The 15,391-nt window shown below is 36.9% G+C and overlaps 1 protein-coding gene across 1 annotated transcript; it reads right to left on the reverse strand.

Annotated features, from left to right (window-relative positions):
* Positions 1 to 331: 331 nt before the first annotated feature.
* On the reverse strand, positions 332 to 8,625 carry CCDC179 (coiled-coil domain containing 179). Its single transcript, XM_040980286.1, has 4 exons — positions 8,480 to 8,625; positions 7,589 to 7,633; positions 5,601 to 5,705; positions 332 to 531 (listed from the first exon to the last, which is right to left on the reverse strand). Exons 1-4 carry the CDS (start codon positions 8,522 to 8,524, stop codon positions 520 to 522), a joined length of 207 nt encoding a protein of 68 aa, XP_040836220.1. The 5' UTR covers positions 8,525 to 8,625; the 3' UTR covers positions 332 to 519.
* Positions 8,626 to 15,391: the final 6,766 nt, after the last annotated feature.

Here is a 15,391-nt window from a genome sequence, read left to right on the forward strand (position 1 = left end):
GAATTATTGTAACCACTTGAGTGTTATCTTCGGACCATGCTCCACATTGGGGACTCTGGGATGACATTCAGTGGCTGTCCCCTTATCTCCAGGTACTGACATGGTTGGTATGCTAGGTGTAGCTTCTCTCCTTCCTCCAGATACATGAAGAAGAAAAAAAAATTGGAAACAATGGTCTTGTCCATTTTTCACTATTTCTTGATTCTTCATACTCTAGTTGTGGTCCAATGGGCATGTACCCTTCTTGGTTATCAAAGCAAAATAATAATCATAATAATAACAACAACAATAAAAACAAACCTCAAATTCACCACTGAAAAGAAAGTGGTAGTGGAGTGATATTTAATAAGATATTAGAGGCCATAGTTTGTATGTAAATTGCTTGAACCATGTTTATTTTGCTGAAATTGCAGAGTATTGCTTTTGTTTTTCACATGAAGTCAAATCATGGCACACAGTTGTATTTCCAAGGCCATAAATTCACTCTGGTACATGGTTTCTTCAATGCAGACTCCAGCTTTATCCAGACCACTACACAGGATTAAAACACATCAAAAATTAAATTTATATAAAGTAAACTCAAACTATCAATTATCTGGAAATGTATTGGGGAGAAGACCATTTATACAAACAATATATGCCATCATGTTTGTTAGACATCTTATTCTATGGCCTGGTGTGGTAGTCAAGCGGCTAAAGTCCTCTCCTTGCATGTGCACCAGGATCCCATATGGGCACCAGTTCTAATCCCAGCAGCCCCACTTTGCATCCAGCTCCCTGCTTGCAGCCTGGGAAAACAGTTAAGGATGGCCCAAGGCCTTGCTACTCTGCACCCACGTGGGAGATCCGGAGGAGGCTCTGGGCTCCTGGCTTCGGATCAGCAGAAATCTGGCTGTTGCAGCCACTAGGGGAGTGAATCAATGCATGGAAGATCTTCCTCTCTGTCTCTCCTTCACTCTGCATATTTTTTTTTTTTAAAGAGCAATGGTAACTTAAATTGAAATAAGATTATATTCAGACAGAAGCCTGATAGGAAAAGCAGTCTAATCAAATAGATCATATATGAAGGTGTGTATGATAGAAACTAATGTTCTGTGAGTCATGCAATATCGAACGTATGAAGAGTTTTCAGAAGCCCAAAACAGAAGTTCAGAGAAAGAAATATATCATTTCTAAACATAAAATCTGCAACAGAAATATTGTAGGAATTCTCATTTTCAAGTCTTATGTTCTGTGTTTTACTGATAAAGCAATGACTAGGTATATACTGATAATATTGAAAATTTGAAATTAACTCAGAATTAGTAAATAACAGGAAAAGCAAAATGAAAAGGGAATGATAACAAATATCAAGAATTTAACCTTAAAATATTTCAGGATAACTTAAAAATGCATCTAACAATTATTTTATTGCTATATAGAGCAGACAAACACAAATACAAAAACACTTTGATAAGTTTTTACAACTCTGTGTTCTAACTATGTGATCTAGCCTTCCTTCCAAGAGCTGTAATTCCTTTGTCAATAGAGCATTCCTATGGATTCAACACTCTATTAGCCTTAAAAGTCATTTAAAATTAATTTAGGCCATTGCATTCTTTTCCTGAAGTCAACGTTTAACTTCAGCCAAAAACAACAAAAAAGAGAGAAGCAAAATTTTGGGGACACTGTTTGGAACAAAAGTTTGCAAAGGGGGTAAAAGAAGAATTAGAAGAAGAACCAGCATATTGCAGCGCAGCTTCATCCTGTGCAGTCCAGTTTCCTGTGCAAATCTTATACTCTCTTTGAGACAAGGTTAGTATAATAATCGAAGCAATCATTGTTCACTTACGATAATAATCTGATTGTTTATATGTTACAGTAACTTGATTGTGCTTAAAATGAAAGCACTCTCAAGAATTTTTTTATCAGATTTGAAAGCCCTGAAAAACTAGCTTGAGATCAGAATTTTCATATATATTGTATTTTTTTTGTGAAACATTTCAGTCATTGCTGAAAGCAAAAATTAATTGGATGGGTGATTGAAATAGAGTGATTTTACATTACTTTCTATTAAAAATCATAAGTAACCTTAAGAGACACAGAGGAGGCTATTGTATTTTTTGCTTTTTTTTTTAAGTAGAAACTCTAAATATTCTGTTACTAAAGGATGAGCCATGAAAGAAGGAGATGATAGTACAGTGAGATATCTGAAAAAGCAAACAGCTAGAGATTATTAATACTGCAGAAATCTGGAGGGAAAGAGTTCAAAAGTGATGTCCACTGACCTGCATTCTACAAAGGCATTCTTAGAAATGTCTTTATATCCATCATTCTTTCTATACATCATTCTGATACATCATTGTACGTAAATTGTGCAGCTATAAAATATGCTGCTTGGACATATTTTAATACTTAAATATCAGCTCCTGATTATGAAAGTGGAATTACAAATATGGAGAGGGGATTCTGTCGATATTAGACAGTACATGCACGGTGGATACTTGGGAATTCTGCATTTCTAGATGATAATACATAAGCACCTTGTCTATCCAAAGACAAATGATAAGCAAACCAATGAACTGAACTCTAACTCATAATACACTTTTATTACAGAAGCTTGAGTAGATGGCTAAGTTATAAAAAAAGTCTCACCACAGTCTGAAAAAGGAAGGAACTTTTTTTTTTTTTTAACTGATAGCATCTCACTTCTCTTAAGGGTCGCCAGGGAGTCACTATCATTTTTCACATCAATACTTTTCACTTGCAGGTTCAGGCAGCCAATAACCCAGTTTTGACCAAAGAAATACAAGTGGAAGTTTTCAATCTGACATCCATAGATCTAGTAAATCACTCTTTCTATTCTAAAATTAAAACAACGTAGAACAAAATGAAAATAATTTAAACTTGTAACCATCAGAGAACTGAATTAACTTTAACCTGGTCCCTGCTCCCTGAAAACTGGAGAGTTCGGCAAATGGAAAAGAATATCATAGTTTATCAGGGATACAAATCTGCTGTTGAGACAATAACAATATAAAGACACTTAAAGTTCATCGATGAACCCATGGAGGTCCAGTACACATAAGCTTACAATCAGGGTTGGAGGGTGGTCTCAGGAAATGGCCCCTACTTTTTAGAATTTTATCTCCAGGAACTTCATCAATCTTATAGTGAAGCTCAGAGATCACTTTCTTTCGTTTGCATCAGAAGAGGAAAGGTAAGCATTGCAAAATCTGCCAGCACTCACTGTTCTTAGCTGGCATTGTGCCAAGAGACACCAATTCACCAGCATGCACAATATCTAAAAGCAAATGCGTGGAATGAAATTGATTTTCATTAACATGGTATGAGCTCCACTAGAAAAAGGGAGCAATATTGAGGAATAGCCAGCAATGTGAGAAAAAAAAAATCTAAAGGGGAATCCAAAGGAAATAAAAATCTCACAAAGGGCTTATTAGCAGACTGTACACAGTGGACAAAACTGGCAGTGAGCCTTTTAATGATAGGTAACAGGAAGTATCCACAGTGAAAATGAAAAGAGCATAAAAGAAGGGGAATATGCAAGAATTGTGTTAGAAAAAAAGAAAAAAAAATTGTTGTTGTAAGGTATGAGAACTTTCGAAAGTTAATGATATAAAACATAAAACCACAAAGACAATATCTTGAAAAAAGTCTAGGGCAAGATGGTAGCAAAACTTAACTGGGTAGGAATAAGGATAAGAAAGAATTCGATGGGAGTCTTCTTCAGAACCTGCAGGCAGAGTGGAGCGAATTACGTAAAGTGCTGAGAGATGAAGAGCAGCAAGCAAGCTTCTGCAGCCAGTGAAGCAGTCCTTCGAAAGTGAATAAGTAAAACTTCCCAAATGAAAGTTGTAGGAAATTGTTACTGATAGGCTTTCCAAAGAATGTTACAAGAAGCTTTTCAGATAAAGAGAAAATGATACAGGAGAGAAACTTGGATCTCTACACAAAAAGGAAGAGGGATACTTTAAAATTTACAAAATAGTGTAGGTTGTTCAAAATAAAAATAGCAACAATGTGATGGTACTTGAAAGTTCATGGAAAAGTGGAAAATTAAAAGGTGCTTTACCTGTCACAAAGTTGATTAAATCATTCAAGATTGTCTTCCAGTTGTCATTTTCCAACAACATTTTGAAGACTTCTTGTATTGCAAAGATTGCTTTTTTTTTGGCACCAAAACAAATACCTTTTATATTTAATTTTGTAAAACCTTCTGAGGTACTCTCCTATTTTATGGAGACTATAGTTACAGAAAAATGAAACGGCAATAGTGTGTTAGTAGCCAGGAAGGAAGAATAGTAGCAATACTTTGTTATGAGGTACTTTATTCACCTATGAAATAGCACGACATCATTTAATATGAACTTATTTCTATTGCAAATGCAAGAGAAACAATACAGAAAGTAAAAACACCAAACAGTTGTTGTTGATATTCTACAGCAAGGCAGATGATTGAATCGTATAAAATGCTTAATAACAAAGATGATGGAAAAACAATGGAATGGGGAAGACACAAATGATACAGAAAACGTAGTCACAAGTAGAAAACAATAAAACACAAGGCAAATATGAATCCAAATATATCAATAATCACTGCAAAAGAAATGATATCAATGAGCTATTTCAAAGTGGTTAAACAGAAGAAGCAATTTTATGATGGAGGATGGAGAAGAATATGCCATGATAACAATAACACAAAATACTGAGTAACATTATTCATCTCAGGAAAAAAAAATTGACATAATGAGAAAAAAAATATCAGCATAGTAGGAGAGGACCAACTGACATTTCCAGTTAGTTTATATAACAGTGGTGTAACACAATTTTTTTTCTATAGACTACATGGAACATTCACCAGAGACATAAAAATTATGTCATTAAAATACAAGTTTTACAAATCCTGTGAAGACGGTCCTCAGACAATAAGTATTAAATCAAAATCAGCAACCAGCAACATAGCTGGAAAAATCTCTAATATTTGGGAATGAGGAACACATTGTTAGTTGAGTAATAATCAACCTCAAACACTTGTAGGCAAATTAAATGAAAGGCAACATTTGGTACGTATGTAACTACAAGAAATATAATTAACATCATATTGTAAAAAGCTCATGAATATAATAAGATGTATTCTGGTTAGATATTTTAAACCCTTCTGAAAGATATACAGGATGTAGTAAGTTGTTATTATCATGGATATTTTTCTAACGTTGTTAGTGATCAATCTTAGTTTGACCAACTAATTATTGGGAAATTATGTAATTTCTTTTCCAAATAATGCAATGTAAAAGATGTAAATTAATAGCATTGACAGTCAGCTAACACTTAGAAAAACAAAGATTGTAATTTATCACAACATGCTTATGAAGACCATGCTATTTTCATTAAATCAGATCAACTCCGGAGATAACTGCTAAAAAAGCATTTAAATATTGAGAATGTTAACAAGGATTTTCAAGTTACTTTCCAAGAGTGAAACTCTAAGCTTCCTAAAGGAAAAGGAACAAACAAAAGTTACGTCAGTAATCCATCATTTAAAAACAAGGATATCAACTCTGTTTAAGGATCTTCTAATTTCAGTTAATCCCTGTACTTACCAGGAGTCCTGGCTCTGGAATAGGAGAAGGCCTTGCGAATCGTTTGCTTAACCTCCTCTTCTCCTTCTTGATGTTTTGCATGTGCTGAATACGTTTATCTGTAGACTTTCAGGGGGAGAAACTCAAATCACATTTTCATTTTTATAATATACAAAGGTTTAAAAAACTGGTTATAGTTTTGGTGTGTATCAGTAGAAATGATGAGTCTATAAAGATAATCTACAAGGCTACTAGAAATATGAAAATAAAGAGCAACTTTTCCTAAGTAAAGAAAGACAAATTGGTCCATCAGAGTTTTCAAATGAACATTTACTGCTGTTTCTCAGTGCATCACTGTGCATAGAGCCAGATTCTAGGACATTTGTGTTTATTTTTGTTAAAACGAACACTCATTTAAAAGCATCAAGTATTAGAAGATACAAAAGGAAGTGTGCATTTTGGCCGTTTTAAATGTTGAATATCACACATGATTATTTTTGCAACAATAATGTGGCATCTACAAATGACTGAGAACTGAGGAATCAAACTAGAAATTGCTGTAGGCAACAAAATACAGCAGCATAGTAGGGGAAACATCTGTAAAACTGCTTTGAGGATAATCAGGTACTGATGCACCAAATGGAAACATTTGCTTACCCCATGATTCAGTCATTCCGTTCATTCTTTTTGTAAGAGAATGAAATGCTTGTGTGTGGCAAAAGAAAATACGCATGAGGATGTTCACAGCAGTACTGCTGATTATAGGAAAATATGGAAACAACCCAGTGTCCATACACAGAAGAGGCTAATGAGCTCTGATATGTTTTACAACAAATTACAGCAACATAAAAATCTTGGGAAACAGCCATGAGAACTAAGAGTAACTATTACACTGAATTTTGTGATCCTATGTTTATAACGCTCAAAGCAAAAACATAAAAATATACTTATGAATGCATATATGTGCCACTGTATTAAAAGAAAAAGATTTACAAAAATAAGATTTAAGACAATGATTACTACTAGGTGACAAGCAGAGAGCTAGCACAGGGCTGGCTGGGGAAGCAGCCTCTACATAGATTTAAGGATATCCACAATGTTCAAATAATCAAGTAAAAAATATGTAATTGATTATTATGCTCTGTGGATCATATCTCTTTTTTTTAAAGATTGTGTTGTTATATTGAAAGGCAGACTTACAAAGAAAAAGAGAGACAGAGGAAAAAAATATTCTATCCACTTGTTCACTTCCCAAGTGGCTGCAATGGCTGTAGCTGAGCTGATCTGAATCCAGGAGCCTGGAGCTTCCCAAGGCTTTGAGCCATTCTCCACTGCTGTCCCAGGCCACAAACAGGGAGATGGATGGAAAGTGGAGCAGCATGGATATGATCTGATGCATACAAGACCCCAGTGTGCGCAAGAAGAGGATTTAGCTGATAGGCTTGCACGCTGGACCCTTTATTATGAACTCTTTATGCATACCAAATATTAAGCTAATGCTGACAGTAATGGGACTGGTCTTGTAGCATTTATAATATCAGCTATAATACCAGCATCCTATATAAGAGCCAATTTGAATTTCTGGTGCTATACTTCCAATCCAGCTCCATGCTCATGGCCTTAGAAAAATCACAGAAAATGGCCCAAGTGCTTGGAGTCCCTGATACCCACACAGGCGATTCTGATGAAGTCCCTAACTTCTGGCCTCAACTTGACTCAGCCATGGCTATCGCAGCCACTGGAGGACTGAATCAGAGCCTATAAAATTCTTTTTCTCTCTCTGTAACTCTGAGTTTCAAATAAAGAAAACTTTGAAAAAACAGTTTTAGTATAAGTCATTTAGTTTGTCCTCTTTAGTAACAATAATACTAGGATCCTAGAGTTTCAAGAAGACACTGAGGATGTGTCTAGCTGATCCAAGTCCTGTCCTGCCAGAAATCACCATACATAAAGGGATGAGTTATTAACCACAAGAGAAACAATCAGAAATCAGTTGTTTTTAACATTACCTGCTTTGCGGTGACTTTCGAGGGATGTGGTCTTCTTGGTCCTTCCTATGCAATATACAAAGTTAAAAAATACATAGGCATATAACTACCATGAAAAAAAGGAGATTTATTTATTATAATATGAAGCTTATGCCACATTTAAAAAAATTATGTGATGTATCAATATGATCTCAACTGCAAGAGGCAGCATCAGAATAAAAACATCTGAGGTGAAATCTGGATGAACACTTTCATGGCAACAGAAGAACCAGAAGTGAACCACAAAGCAAAGACGGGCAGGAATAATCTAGGAGAAAAAGGTGTGTAAGAAATCCAAAGATTCGCTTTTCCTCTGAGGGTATCTGACTTCAGTGATACCACCTGCTGTCCATGAGGACTCTAACTTTAATGCCTGCTTTCAAAGCCCAAGAAAGGTTGGGGGTGAATAGTGTGGTGCAATTTTCTGAGTCACAGGGAGATGAACTGCTCTCACCCCCTAACTTTACTTTCTATAGTGTACTTTAAATGTCTTCATCCCTCACTTCTATCCTGTTTTCATTTTTTTTTTTTTTGAAACTTGAAGAGCCAAAATCAATGTCTTCAATTTCCTAGCACTGTAAAGTTTATGCTGCTCCTCACCCAATCTTGCGGGCTATGTCCTCAAAGGGACAGTCAACAGTTGAGTTAAGCCTACTTGACCCTGAAACAATCTGTTTGGGATTGTTTTTCTCATCTCAGATCAGTCAAGGATCCAGTCTATCTATTCCATCAGGAATGTATGCCAACACAAGCACCAAAATCCAAATGTAGTGGTTGGATGCAAAATGTGGAAGGCCAAGACAGCCACATCCTGCACGGCAAAGGCCGTTACAGGTTTGGCTGAACTGAAGCCAAGCACCTTGGTGCACTCACGGGGCTGACTTGAACAGGATCATCATCCGAGAAGCGCAGACACATGCTGAAGAGCCTCTGGGTGCCCCTGGGGGCACCTACTTCCACCCTGGTCCCAAGTAACTATGGGACACAACACTCACTGTCCTCATGCCCCACCCTGCCCCATCACAATCCTCTCTTCTGATCTCTTGAGCTCCACCCTTCCCCTTGGTGGGAAAGGGAAGCTATTACTCATTCACAAAATGTCTAAGAATTATGAGTGCTAGGAAATGATAATAAACTCTTATCCTGTTCTTCTTACTTAGAAAACCACATAACACCATCTCTCCGTGTGTTTTAGCCTTTGTCTCTATTCTCTCTGCTGAAACTGTTCCTTCAATTTCTTAACATATTTAGCTTAAATTGTCTATCACTTTGGCCTGTCTCCTGTTGGATTCTCAGTCCTGTCCCCTCATTTTTCTTCCATCACATTTTCTGATTGCGTTGACACCACAGTCTGCCTTCTTTCCATCTCTGTATACCTGGCTGAAAGAGGGGATGGGAGATTTAAAGATGACTCCAATCAATAAACAGTCTCCAACTAACATGGCTCCTTACTGTAGCATAAGCTCGTCTATACACTATGTAGTGTCTCTTTCAAACCTCCCTCGGAAAGGAATCTCAGAACAGCATCATTAGAGGCAACTTCTAGGTGAAACAGGACAACCTTTCTTTGCCCTCTGGCCATGACCAACAAATGCAGAGTTTGCTATGTTCAACACTGTCGGGTGAATAATATTGCCTACTGATCAATTTTTTGTAAACCCAGGAAATACATTTATTATTGGCATCTGGAAGTCAAGACACTGACATATAAAGTGATTTTCCTAATTTATAGTTATTAAGAGCATGAACAGAGACTTAAATCCAGACAATCTAGAGGACATGCTCTTAATAACAATGTTGTGCTACAGCTTTTGAAGGCCAGCCTGGAACTGCCTCAATTCCTTATCATCCATAAACTGAAAAGCTTATTACTGTTTTAAGTGTGATCTTACTGGAATGAGAACATTGATTTCCTGCCTCTTGTCTCAAATATCTTCAACTTTGTTTTCGTACTCCTTCCTTGCTTTCAGTCTCCTCAGGGATTTTAGCCTATAGTTGTTCTTACTCTGCATAGCCTCTTCCTTCAAACATTTAAACATTTAATTAGTATATGATCAAATCTGCTTCTCTTAAAACTAATCAAAATTATCAAATGATAATCAGTTGGTTCTATTGCCCAGCTCCTACATTTGAAATAACTACTCCAAGTGCCTCCTTTTCACAGCTCACTGTACCCACTTCATTGGCACTCCACTGCTGTTTGTTTCAAAATGGTCACTCATAATTTTTATTCCAATTCATTTTTACTAAATGATTTTTGTGTATTGCTGGATATCACTGATTTGTTTTTAGAATGGGGCTTGTGTTGTGTCACAGCAAATTAAGCCACTGCCTGCAAGCCCGGTATCTTATTTAGCTCTGGTTTGAATCTGAACCACTCTGCTTCTGATCCTGCTTCCTGTGAATGTATCAAAGAAGGCAGCAGAGGATGGGCTAAGTTCTTGGGACACTGATACTCACATGGGGGACTTGGATAGAATTTCTGCCTTCAGCTTGTGTCAGTCCTAGCAAGCATTCTGGGAGGGAACCAATGGACAGATTTCTTTGCTGTGCCTCTTTCTGTCGATTAACTCTGCCTTTCAAGTAAATTATCTTATGAAAAAGGGCAATTTCTTGGATGGATTAGGTTTTTAAAAATCCAAGAGCCTACGAAATTGTATCACATAATGCAATGTAATTAATTTTTTAAAAAGTAAAAAAAAAATTGTGCCATCTTGCCTATGATCACAAACTGGAAGTTTACTTGAAAGCTTAAGATTTTCTAAGATGTCATATTCTTTCAAGATCGTATGTGTCACCTGTAACATTCTTTGCTACATGTTGTGAATAAAACCATGCATACAATAAATTACTACTCTCAATGAAAGTTAGCTGAGAGAGGTTAGTGTCCTGGGAGCTTCAAAAATGACATAGGCAGTGCAGAAGGGCTAGGGCATGTAGTTCTGAATCCAAAGGGGACCTAGAAGCCTGATGGAATGGATACATTTTACCCATAGTTAAAGGGCACAAAATGTATCAGTGTATTTAGCTAGGGAGGGATATGGGCCTGTTTCATGGGTTTGATGAAAAAAAATTAACTGTTGTTGAAGTGCCATTACTTTTTATTCAAGAATATAAAGAAAGCTAAAATTGAAATAAAACAGTAATTGACAGGTATCGAACTATAAATAAATATGTCAGAGTCTCATGTCTTAAAATTATTAGAATGTGGGCAACCGTGAAATTCTCTTTCCTTCCTTAACCACTTGAAAACTCTTACTGTCCTGGCTAAATAATTATCTTGCATGAGCCCCAGTTACTTTTTCTAACTCAGGGGCATGGTAATGCCTACAAATTAAGATTTTTTTTTTTAACTATTAGGATAATGTCAGGCATTGGATCCTGTAGTTTAGACCCAAGAATGATGGTTGAGGTTATATTTTTCTGTAGGTTATGTCACAGAATTTTCTAAAAGCAAAGGGCTTTAGATAACATCCAGGCCGATTTCCCATCTGATACTTAGCTTTTAAATCAATGTGTTTATTTATTTGAAAGACACTGGGAACTCTTCCACTGGTCAGATGCATAAATGCTTACAACAACCAACAACTGTAACTCAACCATGTCAAAGCCAGGAGTTCATTTCCCACATTGGTAGAGGGGTCCAAGAGGTTGAGACATAACCAGCTGCCTCAAGTGTGCATAATGACAGCAAGTTGAAATCATAAGCAGAGTGGGTATTTAAACCCAGGCAATCTTATAAATGATGCCAGCATCCCAACAGCTGGTGTAAACACCTTCTCCACAGTCTGATAACTTAAATTTTATCAATAAAATCCTAATTCAGGAGTAGGCCTATGTCTCTCTCTTTTTAATCAAGTCAGAGGAAAAGAAATTCACTCCTTCCTATCTTGGAAAGTGTGGAATAGCTTACAAAGTTAAAACAGCTGCTATTAGAGATCTGAATGTGAGGTGAACCCTCATTGCTACTGGGGGTGGGGAAACAGAAATGGGCAAGAGCCATCTTCCTGCCAGCTGCTTTCCAGTTTCCCTTCAGTGACTCCTTTTTGCTAAATATGCCAGGAACTGCTACAGGTGGGACTTAAGAGAAATAAAATCGGCATAGTGCTAGCCTTAGCCACATGAAGTAGGATAAGTAGGCTTCCAGGTGAAAAACAGCTGCAGAACTAGCAGTACAGCCACCATGCTCTTGGACAGATAAAATCCCTCAACTAAACACCCTTGGGTACTGTTTCAGGTCTTCCTCCATCTAGATATATTTTAGTATACCACAGTTAGTCGGTACCGTAAAGAGGGTAGGAATATCAAAACTGTGATGTGTGTAGGCCTGATAGTTAACTTAATGTGCCATCTTGGCTGGACCACAGGGTACTCAGATAATTAACTATTATTTGGGATTAATTGCAAACCTGATTGTCACTCCCCTCTGTATATTGCAGTGTTTAAAGATGACGAGAAAAGGAAGGATATCAACAAGTCACCCAAGAAAGATACTGAAAGTCGGCCAAAAAAGAGAACAACCCGGTGAACAAATCCTCAGACAAGGCCAAAAAGAAGAACTGCTCCAAAGGCAAAGTCTGGGACAAGCTCAATAACCTAGTTTTGTTTGATGCAGCTCTGTAAGGAAGCTCTGAACTTCAAGCAATAACTGCAGGTGTAATCTCAGAGGCTGACGTGCAGGTTGCTGGCACTGGCAGTCTTTCAGGACATCCCGAGTAAAGGATTTAACAAATCTGTTACAAAGCACAGAGTTCAAGTCATTCATATCAAAAATACCCAGGGTAGAGATACCCCAACTGCCGGTGAAGAAGAACAAATATGTTCAATGAATTTTACATCTGGAAAGGTAAAACTTCATTCATGAATACTAAAATGTTATTAGAACTATTGCTGTGAGGGCATTTTTAGATAAGATTAATACTTAAATGCATAGGCTAAAACAGATTATCCTCCATATTATGAGTGGGACTTACACAATAAAATAGACATCTTTGAAGTGCACATTAAATACTTGCTCACACTTCCATGTGGTGGATTCTGGATTAAAGAGAGTCATTGTATCTGAGAGATTAGATATGATATCTTCAGTATGGTTATGTTCTACAAAAAAAAGACCCTAAGATATCTTTTGAATAAGAACACTGAAATAAGTTTTTTTTTTTTTACCACTCCCATTTACTGGCCTCATTATCTTAGCAATATTTGCTGATTTGTACTTTATTTCTTAGAAGACTTTTCACAGTGCATGCAAGAGAGCTTATCAAGCTTTTTCCATAAGGCTGCTGACATTTTTAGTATCTTTCTGGGTGGTGGAAATATATTTTGATGAGAACAGTTTAAATATTACTGCACCAATAAATGCTGTATCTTTGTCCTGTAAAACAAGATAAGAGTTATCAGAGTATCCACAGAATTCTTCCTAGATGGAATACTAAATCTTTCCTTTCATTGCAGACAATAAAATTTTTTCTCTGGGTTTCTTATCTATCATGTTTGGTATTTTATTTTATTTTATCATGTATTTTTGCCTCTAGCAGATTTACAGAGAGTAAAGGGGATAAAAACAGAGAGAGAATCTTCCATCTGCTAGTTTACTCCCTAAACAGCCTCAACCGCCAGAGCTGAGCTGATCTGAAACCAAGATCCAGAAGCTTCTTCCATGTCTTCTCCATGGGTGCAGGCATACCAGCATGGCAAATAAAGGATTTTCTTGCTAAGCCAACACACTGCACCTGATGTATGATATTTTACATTTGATTATTTAATGACTATCTCATGGAGACCTGTTATTTTTGTACATTATGTGGAGCCCTAACTATAGAGTTCAGAAAAACACTTAATGTGTCTTAAGGTCACTTCAAAATGCCAACTTCAATTAGAAAAGCTTGGTGTGTGGGGACCCTGGGTTGATACCAAGTGGCCATTCCTCATCTCTGGGTACTAGGTGTGGCTTCTCCCCATATCTCCCTCCTTCCCCTGGATGCAGGAAGAAGTAAAAGAAAATTTAGAAAATATGATCTCACTTACGTTACCCTAACCTTCAATCCTTCCCACCTTGATCAATTATGTAAACATTATCCAAAATAAAAATTAAAAAAGAAAAGCTGGATGTGACAAATGACCTACATCATCATTGTTATGTATTAAAAATTGGTATTTATGTATGGAAAATTGACAATTTCTTTGTGACTTCTCAATCACACATCCCTTTTGATACTGACATTTTGAAAATTGTCACTACTTCTGGTTTCTAAATTCCTTCTGAACATGCTGGCAAAGAGGAGCAGCCGAATGGAGATGACCTGAGTGAAACAATTTAATAACATAGGCATGAAATTAATTGTCATGCCTAATAGCTGATACATTATTTATAAAATGTGGGTTTAAGTATGACATGTAGACGTGACTATTTGGTACAGTGGTTGGGACAGCACTGGGATGCTCACAGCCACATCACATGAGCAGGGTATGAGACTCAGATCAGCTTATGATTCCACTTTCCTGCTAAAGCATACCTTGGTAGGCACCAGGTGATGGCTCAGTTACATGGACATTCCTGCCTCCTATTGTTACAGTAAAACTGAAACATTCAGAGCCCAGTGTGATGGATCAATTGGCTAAATCTCCAGCTCCAAACACTGGGATCCCATATAGGCACTTGGTTTGTGTCCCAGTTGCTCCAGTTCCCATCTAGTTTCCTTCTTGTAGCCTAGGAACACAGTAGAAAATAGCTCAAAGCTTTGAAACCCCTCACCCACTTGGGTGATACAATAAAAACATTAAAACAAACGTTGGCAGATGCATGAATTACTTTGTTTGAAAGTGTGAGATAGATTTGGATACTATTTATTTTGAAATTTGTATAGCAGGCATACATTCTATTTCAATCTCTCATTTAATTTGAAACTTACAGACTTCCAGAGGAAGGTAAAGTATGTAAGATGAATTTATATATTAATTAAAAAGCAAGGCTGAAGAGCTTATGAAGATCATTACATTCAATATCTATTAAATCAATAAATATTTTGGAGTTTTGCATTAGCATCCCTTTACTTGTAAGGGTAGAATCACTTGCCAAAATAACTGGGAGAAAGGCGTTAGTCACTTACCAAGGTGAAAAATTGATGAGAGTATCCTTTTGTGTTTTCAGAGGCAGATACCCCATACCAGACTGATGGGTTTGAATTCCACCTATGGGTTCCTAAATCCAGTCTCGCACCAATGTAAATGCTGACAGACACTGAGACCTGGAGTAAGCTCACAGTTCCCGGGTTTGGTCCAGTTGGTTTGAGTGTTTGGAGAAGGAAGCAGAAGCCAGGATCTCCCTCCTTTCCTCTAATATATAAATAAGATAGCAACAGTAAGAAATATTCATTTAATTTCATAGGGGAAATATAGTTCAATCAAATGTCACAGTGATTATCATGCTGTTTGTTGTACTTGGCTCTGTAGGGTGGCCTTATTCTGTCCTGTAGACGAAGGGGAGTGGGCACACACACCTCCATCTTGCTGGGCTACATGCTTAGAGGCATTGCTCACTGTCCCTGGAGAGAAAGGTCCTGACTGGTGCTTATTAACTCCTAAAAGAACATTCAAATGCATAATTAAAGGGTTCAGATTATGCATAAGTTAGTGTTAATAAATTACTAAGGTAAATTTTTAAATTTTATGGAAATATTAGTACCCTTTCTTTCAGACTGTATTTAATCAGCTTTAGCAGAAGTGAGAAATCACACTTTTATGAAATTTTCTGTCCAAATTTCGGCATGGGAAATCTGAATATGA

Source organism: Ochotona curzoniae, unplaced genomic scaffold (genome assembly GCF_017591425.1).
Source record: "Ochotona curzoniae isolate NIBS_2020 unplaced genomic scaffold, NIBS_Ocur_1.0 contig_3432, whole genome shotgun sequence".
In the NCBI taxonomy this organism is placed as follows: domain Eukaryota; kingdom Metazoa; phylum Chordata; class Mammalia; order Lagomorpha; family Ochotonidae; genus Ochotona; species Ochotona curzoniae.

Coding starts and splice junctions, on each gene's coding strand:
- CCDC179 (XM_040980286.1), bottom strand. CDS start 8,524: ATGTGTCTGCGCTTCTCGGATGATGATCCTGTTCAAGTCAGCCCC. Junction 7,634..8,479: donor ATCCTGTTCAAGTCAGCCCC/GTGAGTGCACCA, acceptor TATATTGCATAG/GAAGGACCAAGAAGACCACA. Junction 5,706..7,588: donor CGAAAGTCACCGCAAAGCAG/GTAATGTTAAAA, acceptor TCCCCCTGAAAG/TCTACAGATAAACGTATTCA.